General features: G+C 47.3%; 2 protein-coding genes across 2 annotated transcripts in view; both read right to left on the bottom strand.

Annotated features, from left to right (window-relative positions):
- CSF1R (colony stimulating factor 1 receptor) overlaps nt 1–16780 on the bottom strand; it is a 61007-nt gene extending 44227 nt beyond the window's left edge. The window contains exon 1 of the mRNA XM_050793633.1: nt 16640–16780. The gene's annotated coding sequence lies outside the window, so the exon portion shown is untranslated. The remainder of the gene's footprint in view (nt 1–16639) is intronic.
- Nucleotides 16781–17211: 431 nt separating this feature from the next.
- The window catches only part of PDGFRB (platelet derived growth factor receptor beta), a 42246-nt gene continuing 38311 nt past the window's right edge, over nt 17212–21146 (bottom strand). The window contains exon 23 of the mRNA XM_050793629.1: nt 17212–19273. Coding sequence (XP_050649586.1) covers nt 19090–19273 — 184 coding nt within the window. The 3' untranslated portion in view covers nt 17212–19089. The remainder of the gene's footprint in view (nt 19274–21146) is intronic.

The following is a 21146-nucleotide window of genomic DNA, read 5'->3' as shown; positions in this document are numbered from 1 at the left end:
CAATATCCCTTATGAAAATAGATGCAAAAATTTTGAAGAAAATCTTAGCAAATCAAATCCAAGTATATATAAAAAGGATAATGCATCAGGTCCAAGTGGTATTTATTACAGGAATTAAAGGTTGAAATGTTCAACATTCAAAAATCAAGCAATATAATTTACCATATCAAGATTTTAAAAATCACTAGGCTTCTTAATAGCTGCAGAAAAATGCTTTGACAAAATTCAATGTTCATTTCTAAAGGGAATTTCCTCAACATGGTAAAGGGCATCTGTAAAAACCCTACCACAAATATTAAACTTAGCAGTGAAAGATTGCATATTTTCCCTCTAAGATGAGAAACAAGGCAAGGATGTCTGTTCAGCATTATACTGAACGATTAAACAGTGTACTGGATATCCTAGACACTGTAGTAAGGCAAGAAAAAGAAATAGACCAGGTGTAGTGACTCACAATGTAAGCTCGGCACTTTTGGAGGCCAAGGTAGGAGGATCGCCTGAGCCCAGGAGTTTGAGACCAGCCTAGGCAACATAGGCAGACCCTGTCTCTACAAAAAAATCTTAAAATAACCTAGTGTGGTGGTGCACACCTATAGTCCTAGCTACTTGGAAGGCTGATCACTTGAGCTCAGGAGGTCCAGCCTGCAGTGAGCAGGGACTGTGCAACTGCACTCTAGCTTGGGCAACAAAGTGATACTCTGTCTCAAAAAATGAAAGGGAGGGAAGAACAGAAAGAAGGAAGGAAGGAAGGAAAAGAGAAGGAAAGAAGGAAAAAAAGAGAAAGAAAGAAAGAAAGAAAGAAAGGAAGGAAGAAAGAAAGAAAGAAAGGAAGGAAGGAAGGAAGGAAGGAAGGAAGGAAGGAAGGAGAGAGAGAAAGAAAGAAAGAGAAAGAAAGAAAGAAAAGAAAGAGTTCAAAACAAGAAACAACATTATGGTCTCTATTTGGAGATAAAATGATTGTCTTCATAGAAAATGCACAAAAGTTACTAGAACTGTAGGTAAACTTAGCAAGATCACAGAATACAAGTTCAATATCAAAAATCAAATTAAAAGTGAAATTTAGTTTTTACAAATACTATTTACAATAGCACTGAAAAAAACACAAAATACTTAGGTATAAATCTTACTAAATACGTGCAAGATCTGCATACTGTGTACAAAACACTGAGGAAAGAAAATGAATGAGACCTAAATAAATGGTGAGATATACCATGTTTATGGGTTTGAAGATTCAATATTTTTAAGCATGCTGATTCTTCTCCAGGTTAATCTACAGATTCAACAAAGTGCCAATCAAAATCTCTGCAGGAATTTTTGTATAAATTGACAAGCTGATTCTAAGATTTATATGGAAGCATAAAGGAATTAGATTAGCCAAAATAGTTTAGGAAAAAAACAAAGTTGAAGCCCTCGTACTACCTAGTTGACAGACTATAAAGCTATAATATAGTACTGGTGAAAGGATAGACATGTACATCAATGAAACAGAATAGAGTCTAGAAATAGAACTGCACATATGTGGCCAATTGATTTTTGACAAATTTGCAAAAGTAATTAAAAGAATAAAGAATAGACATTCCAAAATGTGGTACTGGAACAACTGGCTATCCACATGCAACGAGAAAAAAACAAAAAATCAAACAAACATAGAAAACCTTGATCTATAACTTAAGCCTTATACAAAATTATCTCAAAATGGATCAAAGACCTAAATGCAAAACCATACAACTATTACAAGAAATAGAGAAAATCTTCATGACCTTGAGGGTTATGGAAAGATTTCTTAAACACAACGCTTAAAAAGATCCATATAATCCATAAAAGAAAAAAAAAATTAGGCTGTCTGAGTGCAGGGGTGTTTACAACAAATTGATCACAACCAGTTACAGGTTTCTTTGTTCCTTCTCCACACCCACTGTTTCACTTGGCTTACCTTAAAAAGTAAATCTATAAATTGGACTTCATCAACATTTAAAACTTCTACTCTTTTAAAGAGATAGTTAAAAGACAAACTACAGATCAAGAGAGAATATTTGATATCGCATATCTTATAAAGGACTTTTATCAAGAGTACATAAAGATTTTCAATACTCAATATGAAAATAAATGATTCAGTAAAAACGAGGAAAACATTGAACAATAATATATATAAGTGATAAGATAATTTGCCATATAAGAGATGCTCAACATCAATATTTGTTAGGAAAATACAAACTAAAAACCACAATGAAATACCACTACATACTTAATTAAATGGCTAAAACCAAAAATCAGAAAACCTGACAGTTTCAAGTCCTGGTAAGGATGAGAATACAAACAACTTTTTTTGTGTGTGTGTGACAGTCTCTCTCTTGTCGCCCAGGCTGTAGTGCAGTGGGATGATCTCGGCTCACTGCAACCTCCACCTGCCAGGTTCAAGCAATTCTCCTGCCTCAGCCTCCCAAGTAGCTGGGATTGAGGCGCCCGCCACCACACCCTGCTAAATTTTGTTTGTATTTTAGGAGAGATGGGGTTTTGCCATGTTGGCCAAGCTGGTCTCAAACTCCTGACCTCAGATGATCCACCCGCCTCGGCCTCCCAAAGTGCTAGGATTACAGGCATGAGCCACCGTGCCTGGCCACTAACAACTATTAATAGAACTCTCATATACATATTGCTAGTTGGGATGCAAAAGAGCAGCCACTTTGGAAATCAGTCTGGCAGTATCTTATAGAGTTAAAAAGGAAATCCTTACCATAATTCAGTAAAATGGAAATTGATGTTCCCAAAAAACCCTCTAAGCAAATGTTTCTAGTGGATTTATTTGTAATCAGCTCAAACTGAAATCAACTCAAATGTCCCTTAGCTGTTACATGGATAAACTATGGTATACCCATACAATAGAACGCTAGTCAGCAATTAAATGGAACAAACTTCTGATGTACATGACGATGTGGATGATTCTCAAATTCTTTATGCTAAGTGAAAGAAGCCAGATGCAAAACTTCATACTCTATGATCTTACTCACATGACACTCTTGCAAACAGACAGAAAATAGATCATTGGCTGACCCGGGCTGGAGGTGGAGGGAGGACTTCAAAGGACCGGGGAGGGGCGGGGAATTTTTTTGGTGATGGAAATATAGCTTCATTGTGACAATGATAAACACGACTATATACATTTGTCATAAGTAGCAGAATTGTAGACTAAAAAGGGTGAATTTTATTGTGTGTAAATTAAATTTTCATAAAACAAATGGGAAAAAAATGTAAAGGGCCAAGAATAACCAAGACAGTCTTGAAGAAAATGAAAAGAAAAGGGAAGTCTTTCTTCAGTAGATATGAAGAAATATTATAAAGATAGTTAAGACAGCTTGATGTTGGCTGACAGATAGACAAATAGACTGGTGGTACAAAATAAAGATCCCAGTATCTGGGCACAGTGGCACGCACCAATGCCAGTTATCCAGGAGGCTGAGGCAGGAGGATCCCTTGAGCCCAGGAGTTTGAGTCCAGCCTGGACAACATAGTGAGAGCCCATCTCTTAAAAAAAAAATTTCTAGCTATGGATCATATGGACACTTGACAGATAATAGAACTGGTGGGGATAGGGGAGGAAAAGACAGTTTTAAATGGACCTAAGATCACTGGCTAACCATATTTTTTAAAGTACTGTTCATTTCCAGCTATACAACATATACAGAAATTAACTCCCTTACCAAGTGTTGGCTAAGATGTGGAGCAACAGGAAAACTCATACACTGCTGGTAAGGGTATAAATTGATACAACCACTTGGGAAAACAGTTTAGCATTATTTACTTAGGTTGACGAAAATGCATTATCTTACGATCCAACAAATTCTACTCCCCAGCAGGCATACGTGCAATAGAAATGTGTACACAAGTGTATTAAGATACATAGCAGCATTTGTCATTATAGCCTCAAACTGGAAAAAAAAAAAAAAGAAATAACCATCAATAATAGAATAGATTAGTAAAAAGTAGTATATATATAATAGTATAATATAAACCAAATAAACAAGTACAATACAGCTACACACAATTATATGCATGATTGGTTACATGGTGGCAAATGCCTTCTCCCGTTCTGTGGTTTGTCTTTCCCCTCTTTGTATCCAAAGGAGATTGCGTGAATGGTCCTAATTCTTCATTCCTTTCAGTACCCGATCTGTTTGCCATGTGACTTGGCAGTTGCTCTCAGAAAAAAAAAAAAAAAAAAAGGTGATACCTATTTCTCCACCCCTTGAATCTGGGCTTGGTCGTGCGGGAGCTGCTTTGGCCGATAGAATGAGATGGAAGTGAGGGTGTTCCAGTTTCAAGCCTAGGCCACAAGAGGCATTGCATGCTTCTCCTTGCCTGTGGATGCTGCTAACATCACTATGAGAAAGACACGCCTGAGCTGGCATGGCTAAGGTACCCTAGCCAAAGCTAGATTAAAGCAGAGTCCCCAGCTGCCCCAGATGTATGAGAAAACCCTAGCAATCCAGCCAGATCAGCTGAATACTGTAGATGAGTGAGAAATATGTGTTTATTGGTATATGTCACTGCAGCTTTGTAGGGTTGTTTGCTATGCAACAACAGCTAACTGATAGAGTGAACTAGGGGAGGTGGGATGCCTGGGAGCGTTGGATTTTGCCAGGCAGAGGCAGTGAAGAGAAAGAAAGGCATCTGAAGAGAAATGAACAGCAAAGGCAATCAGCAAGTCTACTAGTCTGCCACCAGCTGTCATGGGACCCAGGCAGAGAGTGGTGGTGCTGGCAATCCCCTCCCACTCCTTGCTTGCTTTCCTTGCCTTTATATATATGTATACACACGTATATATGTATGTGTGTGTGTATATATACATACACACACATACGCTAGTGATCACTGTAGGATATTCATCCATAAAGAGATATGCAGTCCCCCTAAATGGAAGGTCCCCCAAACCCTTATTCTCCTAATCACAGCCTCTCTCCCTGCCTCAACTGCTTGTAAGAGTATGTGTATACTCTTCCCGGCATTTGCCTGCACTCAGATGTGTTCATCCATCCGTCCACTCATCCATCCCATCCCTACTTTATAGTTTTAAAAATAGTATCATATGCTATTTATTGCATTGGGTTTTTTTTTAACCATTCAACACATCTTAGAAATCTTTCCATATTAGTTCATAGAGATTTACCATATTTTTAAAATTGCCTCACTGTATCCCGTGGTAAGGATGTACCATAATTTATCTCGCCATTCCCCTAACAAGTGGACACTCTAGTTCCTTCTAATTTTTCTCCATTGCAAACAATGCTCAGTGGACATCCTTGCACATGAATCGTTGTGCAAATATGCTATCATTGGAGCAGGATCCATTCATAGAAGTGGGATTGTCAGGTCAAAGGGTAGGTACGTTAAAACATGGAGATATTCTTAAATTGTTCCCCCAAGAAGGCCATGTGGATGTGCATTCTCACCAACAGTGTGTGAGAAATGCAGCATCACTGTAAACTTGCTGACATGGAATATCACTGATCTTTAAAATTGTTCGCAGTCTGATAGGAAAAAATGTTAATTCATTGAGTTTTCATGTGCATTTTCTATATGAGTGATGAAATAAACCTTTTTTTCCATGTGTGTATTGGCTATTGGTATTTCTTCTACAGATATCCTTTGTCCTTTTTTTGTCTTTATGGATTTATTGGACTATTTATTTTTTATTTTTGAGACCAAATCTCGCTCTATCACCCAGGCTGGAGTGCGGTGGCACAATCTTGGCTCACTGCAACCTGTGCCTCCCAGGTTCAAGCGATTCTCCTGCCTCAGCTTTCCATGGAGCTGGGATTATAGGCGCCCGCTACCACGGCCAATTAATTTTTGTGTTTTTAGTAGAAGTGGGGTTTTACCATGTTGGCCAGGCTGGTCTCGAACTCCAGACCTCAAGTGATCTGCGTGCCTCGGCCTCCCAAACTGCTGGGATTATAGGCGTGAGCCACCACACCCAGTTTATTGAACTATTTATTATCTGTATTATGTCTGCTAACCCTGTTATCAGAAATGCTGAAAATATTTTCCATCAGTTTGCCACTTCTCTTCTAACTTTCTTTTGCTTTTTGTATTCGCACAGAAGTTTTTGCTGTGTGTAGTCAAATCTGTTGTGTTTTCATTTCTGACTTCCGGGTTTCATGTCTCGTTTAGGAAGGCTGAGGCATTTACTGTTTACAAGCCACTTTCATTTCCATTTTCTCATACAGGCCTGGGTCACAGGCGATCAGTGAAGTGCATATCTCTGTTGTATAGATAAGAAAAAGGAAGGTCAAGGAGGGTTAGTGACTTAGTTCACACAGCTACTTTGGGGAAGGCTCAGAGCCAGAATCTGAATTTTCTGAGTCGAAGGCCTAGGTAGCTGGGTGCCACTCCCCACTACCTGGATTGTCTGGCCAATACCATTCCCTGTGCCCCTTGGGGCATTTCTGACAGGTCACCTGCATCCACCTGTTGTGGGAAGCAGTTAGCCCATGCTTCCCTATCTGGGCCAGATCTGCCTCCCTGTGACAGCTACCTGTCACTCTGGACCCTCAGGCAGCTCTGTTCCCTGTTCCTCGACAGGCCTCCAGTGATGTAGACAGCCCTCGTGGTCCCGAAGGTGCTAGTTCTCCAGGTTGAGCACTCTGGTTTCTTAGTAGTCTTTCCTGGGACACGGTCTCCAGGCACATCTGGCCTCCCTCACTCTCATCAGATCAACAACATGCAAGGTCATCAATGTGACATTAACTTCTTAAAGTCCAACACATTCGGAGGCAAGCCCCTAAGTGTTGTAACGTAAGCACAATCAGATGGCGCTGGGGAACAGAAGATGGAGAGTCTGTGAGGTCTTCCAGATCAGTGGCATTGGAGCTGGGCCTTGAAGGAGGAGCAGCAACGCTTCAGGCAGAAAGGAGATCCCAGGAGAAGGAATAGCATAGGGGCAGAGAGGGTGAAAAATCAGGACTCTCCGGGGCCAACCAGAGTGTGAAGGAATGGAGTGGAAATGGGAGTAGAAAGGGGGTGAGGTTCAAGTGCTGAGAGTCCCTGACCACCCGGCAGGGTGCCCGGGTTTGATCCTATAGACCATGGGTCCTTAATGGCCTGGAGGCCTCTGGAGGGGTGCACCTCCAAGTGCACTTCAGGGACCCCAGCCTCAGAATCACAGGGGTAACTATTAAAATGAAGATTCCAGGACCATCCCAGGCCTGCTGACTTAGGGGTAGGAGGCGGGTACCTGCACAGGTAACAAGCTCACTAGTGGATGCAAAGTTTGTGTGTGATCTTGCCTAGCTTTCATGCAATTCTCACCAAGTCCCTGACCCAGGCTGGCAGAGACCCCTCTCTGGTGGAACATGTTTAGGTAGAGGAGGGGTATAACCAGCAAGAGAGGTGGAGGCTACAGTGGTCCTGAGGGATGGGCTAGGCCACCTTGGCCGGACCTGTCTCTGTCCCCAGGATCAAAGGATGCTGCTTGTCGTGTCATTTCTATCCATCCAGCTAACTCCTATAGCTCCTTCAGACTCGCCGCCTCCTGGGAGCCTCCCTGTTCCTGCCAGATGGGCAGGTATCCTTATTATGCATCCCAGGCCTTTTGGGTTTAGCCGCATCCCAGCATTTTCCTTGCATGGCAGGCTTCAAATGTTTATCAGGTGCCCACTACGTGGAAGGCAGCATGGCCAATGCTCTTTGGAATTTTCTCATTGAATCCTCAACTCTAGAGGTCGGTGTGGTTATTATCCCTGTTTTACTGAAGAGCAAACCAAGGCTCAGAGAAGTTAAGTCACTTTCCCAAGATCACCAGCTGGTAAGGGCATTTCTGCCTCCTGTGGTACAGGTATACCTGACCATTCTGATCCACTGATTTCAGATGTATGAAGAGTGAATGAGTTAATGAATGAATGCTTTATCCCAAAGTCCTGTGAGCAGGAAGGTACTCTGTCCTCCTAGAAAAATGGCACCTAGTGGCCTAATCCTTTCTCTTTTTTCCATTCATTCTTTTTTTTTTTTTTTTTTTTTTTTTTAAGGACTTTCATTCTGTCACCCAGGCTGGAGTGTGGTGGAGTGATCTCGGCTCACGGCTCACTGCAACCTCCACCTCCTGGGTTCAAATGATTCTCCTGCCTCAGCCTCCTGAGTAGCTGGGACTATAGGCACCCACCACCACGCCCAGCTAATTTTTAAATTTTTTTTCTTTCTTTTTTATTTTTTTTTTTTGAGACAGAGTCTCGCTGTGTCTCCCAGACTGGAGTGCAGTGGCGTGATCTTGGCTCACTGCAAGCTCCGCCTCCCGGGTTCACGCCATTCACCTGCCTCAGCCTCCCGAGTAGCTGGGACTACAGGCACCCGCCACCATGCCCGGCTAGTTTTTTGTATTTTTAGTAGAGACAGGGTTTCACCATGTAAGCCAGGATGGTCTCGATCTCCTGACCTTGTCATCCACCACACCTGGCAATTTTTTAATATTTTTAACAGAGGCTGGGTGAAGTGGCTCACACCTATAATCCCAGCACTTTGGGAGGCTGAGGTGGTTGGATCAGGAAGTCAGGAGATGGAGACCGGCCTGGCTAACACAGTGAAGCCCCATCTCTCCTAAAAATACAAAACATTAGCCAGGCATGGTGGCAGGCAGCTGTAATCTCAGCTGCTTAGGAGGCTGAGACAGGAGAATCACTTGAACCCAGGAGGCAGAGGTTGCAGTGAGCCAAGATCGTGCCACTGCACTCCAGCCTGGGTGACAGAGCGAGACTCCATCTTAAAAATATATATATATATATATTTTTAATAGAGACAGTGTTACCATGTTGGCCAGGCTGGTCTCAAACTCTTGACCTCAAGTTATCTGCCTGTTTTGGCCTCCCGAAGTGCTGGGGTTACAGATGTGAGCCACCACACCTGGCCTCTTTTTTTTTTCTTTTTCCCTTTTTTTATAGGCAAGTCTCATTCTGTTGCCAAGCTAGAGTACAGTGTCAGAATTATAGCTCACTGAAGCCTCAAACTCCTGGGCTCAAGCTATCCTCTTGCCTCAGCCTCCTGAGTAGTTAGGACTACAGGCACACACCACCCACCTGGCTAATTTTCTATTTCTTTTTGTTGAGACAGGGTCTCTCTGTGTTGCCCCAGCTGGTCTCAAACTCCTCCTGGCGTCAATCGATCCTCCTGCCTTGGCTTCCCAAAGGGCTGGGATTACATGTGTGAGCCACCACACTGGACTCCCTAATATTTTCTGAGTGCTATTTATATGCCAGGCACCACAGCAGGCTCCTTCCATATTTATCTAATTTAATGTTTTTAACACAAGAGGTTGATTCTATTAATTATCGCCATTTTGCCGATGAGGAAACCAAGGCTCAGAGAGGTTAGTTCCCTTGCCCAAGGTCCCAGAGCCAGGGAATGACAGATCTGAGACTGGAAGCAGGCAGCCTGGCTGCAGAGCCTATGCTAATGACCAGCACACTGCACAGGGCGATCCTGACCTCCCCCAGCAGTGGGTGTGCTGACCGCTAGTGGGCATGGAGTGGGGAAGTGCCGTGGGACTCACTGGGGGTAAACCCTGACGGAGGAAGCCTTGGTGATGCTGCTGGCAAGGTGACAAACAAGAATCCCAAATTGACATTACCCCTTCCTGTGGCAGAGGAACTTTGAGAAGAGTTTGCATGACTGCCCAAGGATTAGGAAATTCTGAAGTAAATGTGTGGGCCATGTCACCCTTCACATACTGAAGGCCTAGTCTTCATCTCCCTGCCTGACTCATGGACCCTGGAACCTCCAGACCCCAGGTCAAGGACAGCTTAGCCCCCACCCTCCTGCCTAGTCAACCCCAGCTGCAGCCCATGACCTGGTACCTAGGAGGTTCCCCACCAGAGAGTGGAGTGGGCCCAGGCTAGGAGCCAGGGACTCAGACAGAATAATGGCAGTTTGGCAGCTGGTTCCTCTTTGATCCCAGACCGAAAAGGTTTGACCACACCTATTTCTAGACCTGAGCATTGAGCTCTAGTGTCTAAATTGGAGTACTATGTGGTATTTGCTCCCATTACTATTCCAGCTCCACAGAGCAGATCGAGGCCATCCCCTCTAGCAGGGCTTACAGGGGCCTTTGCCATCTGATCTCAGCCTCTTCTTTCTCCATCCACCCTCCCTGCTGTACGGAACACTTGCAGCTCCTGCATACACCCCCACACTCTTTCTTCCTGTTCCACATACTTCTGCTTCCACCTGGCGCCTCCCTTTGCCGGACTGAGTGCCTGTCTTTTCGTCTCTTGTGGCTCCCTGAGCTTCCTGGTACTTCTCACTGTCAACACAAGCACAGTTATGAGAGTGGTTATTGGTGTGATGTCATTCTGACCCCCTCGTTCTGCAGCAGGAGTTTCCTGGTAGGGCCAGTCGCCCTTCTGGTCTTCTTTATGCCCTCCACACCTGGCCCTGACTGGCAGATGAGTGCTCAGTCAATGCTAGATGCATGAAGAAACGTGTAAACAATCCAGTGAATGAATGAATAAATGAAGAGCAAGTAGAAGCTCTCCAACCCCAAAAGCAATTCATTCAGCAAATGCTTCATGTGTCAGGCCTTGTTCTGGGCCCAGGAAGGCCAAGGCTCAGAGCACTTTCCTGCATGCAGGGACCTCACCGCCTGGGTGGGAGGTAAGGCAAGTAGCTAAGTGGTGTTATACAGTGCAGCTGATAATACCTGACATCTATGGACATTAACATGATTTATCATCCAATTTGGAAGCTTTGAGACTGGAAGGGGTGCTATTAATAATTGCATTAACACAGGGGCATGAAGAAGGACTGTTCTGGGTCATCCTGTCCATTGAGCTCACTCTTCATGCCAGTCTGTGGACTGAGCTGTTTGCACAGATCACCTCATTGATCCTTCCAGCCACCTTAGGGGAAAGCTGTAATTACTCCATGTTACAGATGAAGAAAGACAGGCTCAAAGATGGTAAGTGACCTGCCCGGAGTTACACTAAGTGGCAGAGCTGGGTTTTGAACCCAGGAACCCAGAGCCAGAGCCCACATGTTCAACCGCCGACCTTCATCAATAGCGGGGGCTCTCAGGAAGATCGAGGGTAAAGGGGAACAGCCTAGGCTTTGGAGCCAGATAGACCAGGAATTCATTCCCCACTCCTAACCACAGCCAGGTCCCTGGCCTCTCAAGGCCTTGTTTCTTCATATGTGAAGTGGGGAAGGGGCTATTGACTCAGATCCAGTGAGACAATAATGCAGGTGAAGGGCATGCAACAGATATTTCTCAATCACTGTCCCTGGCCCTGGGGACATGGTGGTGAACAGGTTGGGTGTGGTCCCTCCCCTCTGCAGCTCACAGCCTATTGTCAGAGTCAGGAGAGGAACCAGGCCACAGGGGGAGTTGCAAGATGTCCTGGGACCACGGGAGAGAAGAGTCGAGGAAGGCCCTAACTGAGCTGAGAGGGAGTGAGAAGGGTGAGGAGTTGGGGGAGAGATAGAGGGAGGAGGAAGGAATGTTCCAAGAAGGAGAAACAGTACAGTAAAGGCCTGGAGGCATAAGAGTGCAAGGGTATGGGAGGCGAAGAATGCGGAACAGATGTGAGGGCCCGTAAGAGGCACAGAGGAAGGAATGCAAAGAGAAACCACTTTCAGCTCAGGAATCAAGAAAGCTTCTTGGAAAAAGTAGCTTTTGCTAGGCTAGAAACTTAAGCAAGACTTTGACCTTCAGCTGTAAAAGACTAGGCATTCTAGGTGGTGATGGCCGCACCAAAAAAGGGTGCAAAGGTCAGGAAGCTAGTGGCCCACACAGGGTGGATGGGCCTTGGAGGGCAGATGTGGGAGAGGCAGTAGGAGAGGTTGGAATCAGATCAGGGAGGGCCTTAAAGATTCCATGAAGGAGTCTCGACTTTGTTGGGCCGTGGGGAGCCACTGAAGATGTTTGAGCGAGGGAGCACCAAGACCATCACTATGCTTCAGGAAGATCAAGAATGAAGAAGAAAAATTTTCGGATGTGGCAGCTTCCCTCTTGTCTCTTCAGAGGGGGAAACAAGGACTTAGAATTCTGTGATTTTCCAGAAACTGTGTTACTTCCCCATGTTTGTGACTTTTCTAGTTCCTGCAGTGAAGACCCACAAAATCTAAAACCAGAGACTGTGGATCTGCAAAGGGGAGTTGGGCAAGGGCAGCCAGCTGTGAAGCCCAGCAGGAGAAGGAGAGGAGCCCTGAGCGGGTAGGGGGTGGGAGCTGCTGGAGAGGGCAGACCTGTATGCCAAGAACATGTGGGTGAGGGGAGAGCCAGCTGGGAGGGGGTGGTACAGGGAGACAGTTTGGCTTCTGTGATGTCCCCAGTTCCCTGCCCCAGGCCAGACCCCTACACAGCCATGGCAGATTTTCTTCTGAGCTGTGGGAAACTCTCATGGCCCAGAGCGGCCCCAGAACCCCATCCCAAGGAGGAGCCCCCCAGGAAATCCCAGAAGCCACATTCTGTGTAGGCAGTTGGCCCCTGACCCCAGGGCTCAGCCTGCTGGCCACTCTGAGATCTGGAACTGGACCTAGACACCCCCGGGGAAGGTAGGAGCAGGGAAGCTGGCAGGCAAGAGCCTCCCTGTGGTGACTGTAGCCAAGTCACTTGATGGCTCTGAGCCTCAACTTCGTCATCTGGAGGCTCCTCTCACAGGCTAATTGTGAGGATCAGATGGGACCACTGATAGTAGCACGCCACTCACCATGAGGGACTGGGGCAGAGCAGAGTGGCGAGGGAAGGCTGGGTTTCCCGATGGGTGGGATGCCCTGTCTAGACGTGGGGTGATGGCTTAGTAGAGCTGCAGCAGCACTGAATTGCACTGTGGGAAGCTTCCTGCCTTGCCAAGCCCTCTTGGTGCTTCTGGTTATGCCAAGGAGAATGTTTCAACTTGGCACATTTCTGTCTTCAACTCTTTTCTGTCACCCACTTATGACTTTTCTCAATAAACCAAAGAGGCTCCATATTTCCTCCACCAGTCCAGAGCACTTAGCTAGAATTAAATAACGTTGTTTCTGTTGTTTGTGTTTGATTTTCTTAGCCACCCAGAGCACTATGACATGTATTTTAAAGGGAATTTTTAGACTTCAGTAACATTTTAAATGTTTATTCTCTTTACTCAACAACTCAGTGTCTAGGAATTTATGCTATGGAAACAAATACTTAAATATGCAAAAACAAACATATTTTATATATAATAGCCATTGTAGCATAACTTATAACTCTAAAAAATGGGAAATAGTCCAAATGCCCCTCAGTAGGAGATTGGTGTTAAAAATACAGTGAACCCCAAGTTTCTCTTCAAAGAATCAGTATGTCAGTATGTTCAGCTCTTATTCTTTGATTCTCCATTTTAAAGTTTAACTGCCTGCATCTCTTCGCCCCCTTGCTTCTAGTTTCGGTAAACAACTTCCCCACTGTCCTCATCAGTAGTTCACATCTGTTCCCCTGGTCACCTGCTTTGACCTGAGTCACCTGCTCCGTCCTGACTCATCGTGAGCCACCTGTTCTGTATCCACCCTTCCCACTAAACTACTCACCCCGGCACTCCAGCTTGTACTCCTGCTCCTTTTTTCAAATAGCCAATCAGAATTAGCTTAGACTATGTGGTCCAACCCTAGCCAATAGGGGAACAACGCAGCAGTACAGGCTACCTGTGTCAGGAATAAGAACCTCTTCCCTTCCCCTGTCCAGGTGTGCTCTCACCATTGTTCCATCTGCCAGGAGCACCCTTTCTGCAGAAAGTAAAAATTGCCTTGCTGAGGAAATTAAATTTACGTTCGAGTGCTATTTCTTTGTGGCACTGGGGAACGAGCATTTTGCATTTCTAACATTAGTTAAATAATGTCTGGCACAGGCTAGCTTTTAAACTATGTGCATCTCTCAAAATGAATGAATTAATATCTGTATTTCCCATGGACCTGTGAGTATGCCCATGATGTACTGTTAAGTGAAAAACAAAAAGTTGCACAATGGTAGTGGGAGTTTTGTTGAAGATTATAGTTATATTCTATGTAGATAGGTACAGATACAAATATTAGTATGATACAAAGAAAAAAACTTTGAAAAATATAACTAAACTATAGTGAGAGGCAGAATTTCAACAAGATAAATTTGTACACACAGAGTTGCTGAATAAAGAGAATAAAGACTTAAAGTGTTACTGCATTTAACATATAAAAATACACAAAGACCTCCTCTTTCTATATTATGTATTTTGGTAATGGATTTTTAAATACAGGCATATATGACATAAATACTTGTATCAAGTTTTTTGTGTTTTTTTTTGGTCAGATCACAGGGCTTTATTAAGATGGAATCACCGCTAATTACATAGAAGCCACTTGCCTAAGCCAACATCCATGAGGTTCACGTGCACTTATGGTTGCACAAATCAGAAACAAAAGGCATATTCAAAGACAGAAGGAAATACCCTGAGGCTCAATAAAAATAATTTTTAATTGTAAAACCGAACATTACAACTAAAATAAAAGGGGCCTGTTAGAGACGGTGCCCTAATTCAAAGAAGGGACTTGAATGGGAGCTGTGAGGCCCTCCTCAGCGGCAGGTCAGGGCCCCGGCAGAAATAGCTCTTTTGAGTCTTTCCCTCTTTTTCCAGGAACAAGAACCCCGGCCGTGAGTGGGGTGGTGGAAGAATTGTGCAGTCCAAGTGGCTCATCTGTCTGGGAGGAAAATCCCAGCTCACCCGTCTTCCCTGGGCCCGCGTGAGGGGAGAGATGGGGAGGCAAGAGCCCAGCAGGGGCTGACCTGTGGTTACCCCAGACCCTGCCTGCCCTCTGCACAGGAGCCTGAGAGGCCCAAGCCCTCCCACAAATTAGTTTTTATTATTTTTCTCTGGCTTTCGGATGATGTTAGCTCTCCTTTCTCATCCATCCCTTTCCTATCCTTTCTCTTGGGGAAACACAGCACCAGAAGGTCTGGAGACAGAAGACAGGAGTTTTGTCGCAGGCTTCCTCAGTTCCCGGCTCTGCAACCTTGGGTGGGCCCTTTACCTCCCTGAGTGCTGACTTGGGAGTCAGTCTGACCTGGGCTCCTCTCCCATCCCTGCCACACCGACCAGATGATCTTGGGCAAGTCACTTCAAAACCTCCCTGAATGCACATTTGATTTGATTTGAATGCAAATCAAAATTGTGAAAATAAAATAAAATTTCAGGACCTCCCCAGTTGATTCTGCCAATGGGAAAAGTTAAGCCCTGGAAATGGAGTCACGTCACAGGACTGCTCTCTGACCATTGCCTCCTGGCTTTTGTGTTGAGAATGTTATACTTTAACCAGGCTCCCCATTCTTTATTCAAACCTGGACTAAATGACACGCTGACGATCTTTACCTCTTTACAAATGAGTGTTAAGCAGCCCCCTTAAAGTGTAGTCAATAGTAGCCAGTCCAATCTTGTATCTCTACGTTAACCTGTGTGTGGAAAATGTAATTGTGTTGCCTGCTCCTGTGTTTGGCTATATAAACCATCCTCACCTTGCCACACACAGGGAAGCACTGATCACCATTCTCTGGTTTTCCTGTTTCCTGATGACTGCCCTCACACTTTGCCCTGGAATAAACTTCTTTAACTAGAAAAACAAAAACAAAACAAAACAAAACAGCAACAGCTTGGACTGGTGTCTTATCTGTAACATGGGATAATAGTAGGACTCAGGTCACTGGGTTGATGGGAAAGTAAAATGTGCAAATGTGTGTGAAGCAACCAGATAGCCCTGGGGCGTAATAACTGTTGGATAGTAGTAGCCAGATTTTTATCATCCTTTGTCTTAGTGTGGCATCTAGCTCCATTTAGCCCTGGGGAAATTGAAGCCTGATGTGTAATCCACTCAAGTTCCCATAAGGAGCAGGCCTGAGACACAGGGAGCTGAGATCTTCTGACCTCCAGACAGAGGCTTTTGCATCAGCAAAGATAATCCCTGTCTGGAATGTGGGCTATTTTCTTTACAGGGCAGATCTGGGTATCACCTCATTCAACTCCTGCCACAGCTAGAAGAGAAGTCACAGGCACTGGGTGTTTTCTGAAGCCAGGACCCCTGGGACAGTGGGCTTTGCATGGCCAAGCCTTATAGCCATCAGGTATTTTCCCTGGTGTGGCTCAGCTGCCCCTGAGTTGGCGGCTGGGCCTGTGAGTCAGAACTGTCCCATGGCTTCATTCCTTTCCCCACTTGAAGCCACAGCCCCAGACTCCTAGAGGCAGTCCAGGGAGGCCTGTGGTTCCAAAATGAGGTCCTTCCCCCACCCACTCTAATGGAGATGCCCTTTCCCCAGCTCAGAGAGATCAAGGCAGGAGCTAAGGACACACAGTGATGGACCTCAGGCTGACACCCAGTCCACCTCAAGTGAGCCAAGTACAAGACTCTGGGCCCTGGTGGAGGGCCACATATCCCTGCCTGGGCCCGAGACCCCTTGCACTCTGCCCCCTGCCCCCAGTAGCCCTATTGCCCCTGGCCCTGTGTTCCTGCCGGGGTCCCACAGGCCCGGGTCCCACAGGCTCAGCAGGAGAGCCTATGACTCATGCGGGCCCCACAGCCCCTGAGCTGCTGCAGCCATGAGGAGTCTGGGTCCTGCAGGTGGATGCCCTCTGCCCTCAAAGCCACAGCCTGGTCACCACCCTCTTCCCTCCCCTGTCCTTACCCTGGCTGCAGTTCTCCGCTTCCTCTCTTCCTCTTCCTCTTCTCTCTTCTCCGCCTTCTCCTCACTTCATGCTCTCACGATTTTGGACACTCTGTCTGCCCTTCTCCTACCTGGGGCCTGACCATGACTCACCTGGACCTGGAATCTGGGCTCTAGCAGCTGCCTGTCACGGAGCACACTGGCCTCAATCCGGGCCTGTGGGCGGAGTGGAGGGGAGGGTGTCCCAGCTGATAGCCAAAGCCAAAGCACATGGTGGGGGCAGTGGGGCGCCTCAGCACCAGAGCCTGGGAGCGGCCCTGCAGCCCCACACCCTCCTGCCCGACTCAAGGCCAGGCTCTGCGGAGCCAGAAAAGCCTGTTCGCTTTCCACCTTGGGAAACCAAGCCCAAGGTCTAGGCCACCCAGCTTCTGGAGAGGGGTGGGAGAGTGAAAATCCCCACTTAACAGATGAATGAAATGAGACTCAGAGCTGAAGGGATCTGTCTGGGGATCTGCGTCTGGTTGAGCCCCATGTGCCCCACTCCACACTCCCCACGGACAGGAACCCAAACCCAAGAGACACTACAAAGTCTGTGAGTGAGAAGCACCAGGTTTAATATTAAAATCTTTCCCTTAAAAAAAGTACACAGATAGAAAAACTTAACAGCATACAAAATAGCACTTCTGCTGTATAAATGTGAGTTAACGTGAGTCCTAAAAATATTTGTAAACCTAGGTGATTATATCTTTGGTACCGTATTGAGAGCCCACTCTCCCTCCTTGGACCAACTTTGGGGATCTCAGGGAAGTAAGGTGCCAACCTGCAATGCAGGGCTGGTGCCCTTCCTGCACCCCCTTCCCAACCCTCCCCGTGCTGGGACGCCTTGGCTACAACCGACTCCCCTGGCACCTCCAATGCTCACTGGGCTGGGGACAATGAGATGTCACTGCTAGGTCTGGGCAGTGACAAAACCATACCCCCACGGAGTGCTGCCTCAGGGATGGGGCAGCTGGTGGTTGAGGAGGAAACCTCCAAAGCGCCCACCTCTCACATCCTTCTTGGAGTACCCATCTGAAGCTTCTTGTCCTTTACAAGACATAACTGACGCAGACCTCGGCGCAGGTGCTGGAGTGGTGGGCTGCAGGAGGTGATCTCATTTGCCCTCTGTCTCTTTTGCCCGGGATACCCTCAGAGGTCATCGGGGGTAGTGAAAGAGGTCCCGTGGTCTTCCCACGTCCCTGGGGCAGCTGCTGGGGGCTTTCCAAGACACCGGCTGTCATTCTTAAGTCAAGGCCTGGACAGCTGCGTTCTTGAGACTTGCTGGAGGCCTGGGGAAGGGGCATGGTTCCTGTGTCCCCAGAGTGTGATGTGTGATCTGGAATCTCCCAGGAGCCCAGCTGACCCCCCAGGATGGAAGTTTAGGGTATATGACCTTGCTTCATCTGGACAAATGTGCAACCACCTGGAATATTCTAGAATGTTAGTGCTGGCAAGGCACTTGGAGTTAATAAGTCCGACTTGTTCATTTTTTCAAGGGGAAAACTGAGGCCCAGAGAGGGTGAGGGATTCCTCCAAAGTCTCATAGCAGATCCAGTGCAGAGCCAGGGCCATATATTGGAACACACATGTGGCCACTCCACACTGGCACATTTACATTCTCATCACAGATGCGGGGCCCGTCTGGCCTTCCAGACTCTGGTGGATGGATTAAGACTGAGGGTGATAAAGAAAAAGCTCCAGGACTGATGGGCCTGAAGGACAGGGACACGGGCACTTGCTATGGCCACATGTGCTCCAAGTGCCCTGGGCAGGGGCTGCAGGCTGGGGGTGTCCTGTACTTGGCTCAGCCTCCAGCATTAATTAGGCTGCCTAATGGCCCCAGACCAGCTTGGGCCAGGGAAAGCAGGGACTGGCATCATGGGGAGGAGACTGGCTTTCTTCTGGATGAGGCAACACTGCCCAAGGCTAGGCCCCAGCTCAGGCAGCAGCCGGGGATGCTAGGGTCCCTTTCCTAGCTCCTGGGTGGATAAAAGTGCGAGGAGAGAGCTATGATTCCTGGAGGGGTAGCTGGCTGAACAGAAAAAAGTTAATTTACCACCTCAATAACCCCAAGAATCTTTCCAGGGAGGGATTTGACCTCCCTACCTATCAGCCAGGGAGAGAATCCTAGATTCTGGGCATCAAGCCCAACTTTACCATCTTACATATGGGAAAACGGAGTCCCCTGGGCGGAACCCTGGCTCAGAGTCAGTTAGCCTCCCTGGAGGCACAGGGCTGGTCGTGGCCCCTGCAGTTTTCTTGCCTCCTAAGCCAGCCCCAGGGTTTGGGGCACAACACGTCAGGAGCAGAAAGCTTCCAGAAGGGGACAGCTGATAAGGGCAGCCTGGCTGACAGGAGGCCCGGCCAGGCCAGGAGGTGCTGGGTGCTGGCAGAGGGGAAGCTTTGGGCAGGGCAGGGTGGGGGCCAGCCCCCTACAGGAAGCTGTCCTCTGCTTCCGCTCGAGGCGCGGGGCACCCTGAATCCGGCAGCTGTTCCAGCTCTGGCTCTGGTTCCACCTGGCGCTCAAGCTGGGGCTCTGGCTCTGGTTCCTCCTGGGGCTCCAGAGGGCTGTCACAGGAGATGGTCGAGGAGGTGTTGACTTCATTCAGGGTGGAGCTAGAGGAAGGAGGCAGTGAGTGACAGGCTAGGAAGGAGCCCAGGAGGATTACAGCAGCAGTCATGAAGAGCCTTCGGTGTGTCTGCCCCTGCACCATGGGCTTCACACACTCCGGCTCATTTAACTCTTGTGAAAACTATGCAATGCCTGCACCATGAGGAAAGTGTGGTTCAGAGAGGTTATGTCACTGCCCCACTTCACACAGCAGGGAAGTGCAGGAGCTGGAACTTCAGAGCAGGGTTGGCTGGCTCCAAAGCTCATTTCTCACCCACTAGCATCTGCCTCCTCTGCACCCCTAAAGGTGTATGCTATCTCATTTAATCCTTGCAATGACTGCCTAATAGAAGTACTTTTACTGTTTATATTTTATAGAAGAGGACACCGGCCGAGTGCGGTGGCTCACGCCTGTAATCCCAGCACTTTGGGAGGCCGAGGCGGGTAGATCACCTGAGGTCAGGGGTTCGAGACCAGCCTCAACACGGAGAAACCCCGTCTCTACTAAAAATACAAAATTAGCCGGGTATTTTTAGTAGAGACGTGCTCCATGCCTGTAATTCTAGCTACTCGGGAGGCTGAGGCAGGAGAACTGCTTGAACCGGGGGGCGGAGGTTGCGGTGAGCCGAGATCGCACCACTGCACTCCAGCCTGGGCAAGAGTGCAACTCCATCTCAAAAAAAAAAAAAAAAGAAGAAGAGGACACCAATGTTTACACAGTGAAGCAGCTTGTCTGAGGGCACAAAACAGGGCGAGCATTCACACCTCAAGCTATGGGAGAGCTGCACTTCACTCCTCTGCGTTCACACCTCAAGCTGTGGGAGAGCTGCACTTCACTCCTCTGCGTTCACACCTCAAGCTGTGGGAGAGCTGCACTTCACTCCTCTGCGTTCACACCTCAAGCTGTGGGAGAGCTGCACTTCACTCCTCTGCGTTCACACCTCAAGCTGTGGGAGAGCTGCACTTCACTCCTCTGCATTCACACCTCAAGCTGTGGGAGAGCTGCACTTCACTCCTCTGCGTTCACACCTCAAGCTGTGGGAGAGCTGCACTTCACTCCTCTGCGTTCACACCTCAAGCTGTGGGAGAGCTGCACTTCACTCCTCTGCGTTCACACCTCAAGCTGTGGGAGAGCTGCACTTCACTCCTCTGCGCCATCCACTGGAACTCTTGGATGATTCGTCTCTTCAACAGTTAGAGCAATGAGGGCCTTTGGGAGCCTTCTAAGGCCTGTGTGCACCCCTGGCACATATGGAGAAACTGAGGCTCTCAGAGGAAAAGCCTTCCCAGGTCTCATAGCGGCTAGTGGCAGAGTTGGGACAGTACCCCAGCCTGGGGCTCCAGCCACTTCACCTTGGGCTGGATCTTGCTTTGGAGGTGGGCGTGGCCTCATGAGGAGCCCTTCTCTCCAGTTAAGGGGAGATCCTGTGTGGACATCAAGTCCCCGCAACAGCAGGGTCCCCCTATAAAGCCCCCGCTGAGCTGTAACTTCACCACTTCCCAAGGCAAAAGAAAACCACAATCTCCTTCCCAATCTGAATTCTGTCCTGAATTCCTGTAGGCGCCTCTGACTCCTGCAACCCTGGAGGCTCTCTCCAGCCCCAGGGCATGGTGCTGAAGAACAGAACATAGGCCTCTGGCTGGCCATGAGTAACAACTGGGGTGCTGGGGATGCTAAGTAGGTTTGCTTCTTCTCCTTGGGGCTAGGACAGGACCTAGAGATGAGAGAGTATAGATAACCTCTGGGGGCTCCCTTAAAGGAAATAGCTACCTTGCAAATAATTCCCAGCCCATACTTTTGTTTTTACTAACCTGCCCTTTCCACCTCAGGGCATCAAAGTTCAAATGAGTTCCATTCTCTCTTTTATTTGTTGTTAG

Source organism: Macaca thibetana, chromosome 6 (assembly GCF_024542745.1).
Source record: "Macaca thibetana thibetana isolate TM-01 chromosome 6, ASM2454274v1, whole genome shotgun sequence".
Lineage (NCBI taxonomy): Eukaryota > Metazoa > Chordata > Mammalia > Primates > Cercopithecidae > Macaca > Macaca thibetana.
Note: the sequence above shows the minus strand (reverse complement) of the source record. Positions and strands in the feature narration are given on the sequence as shown.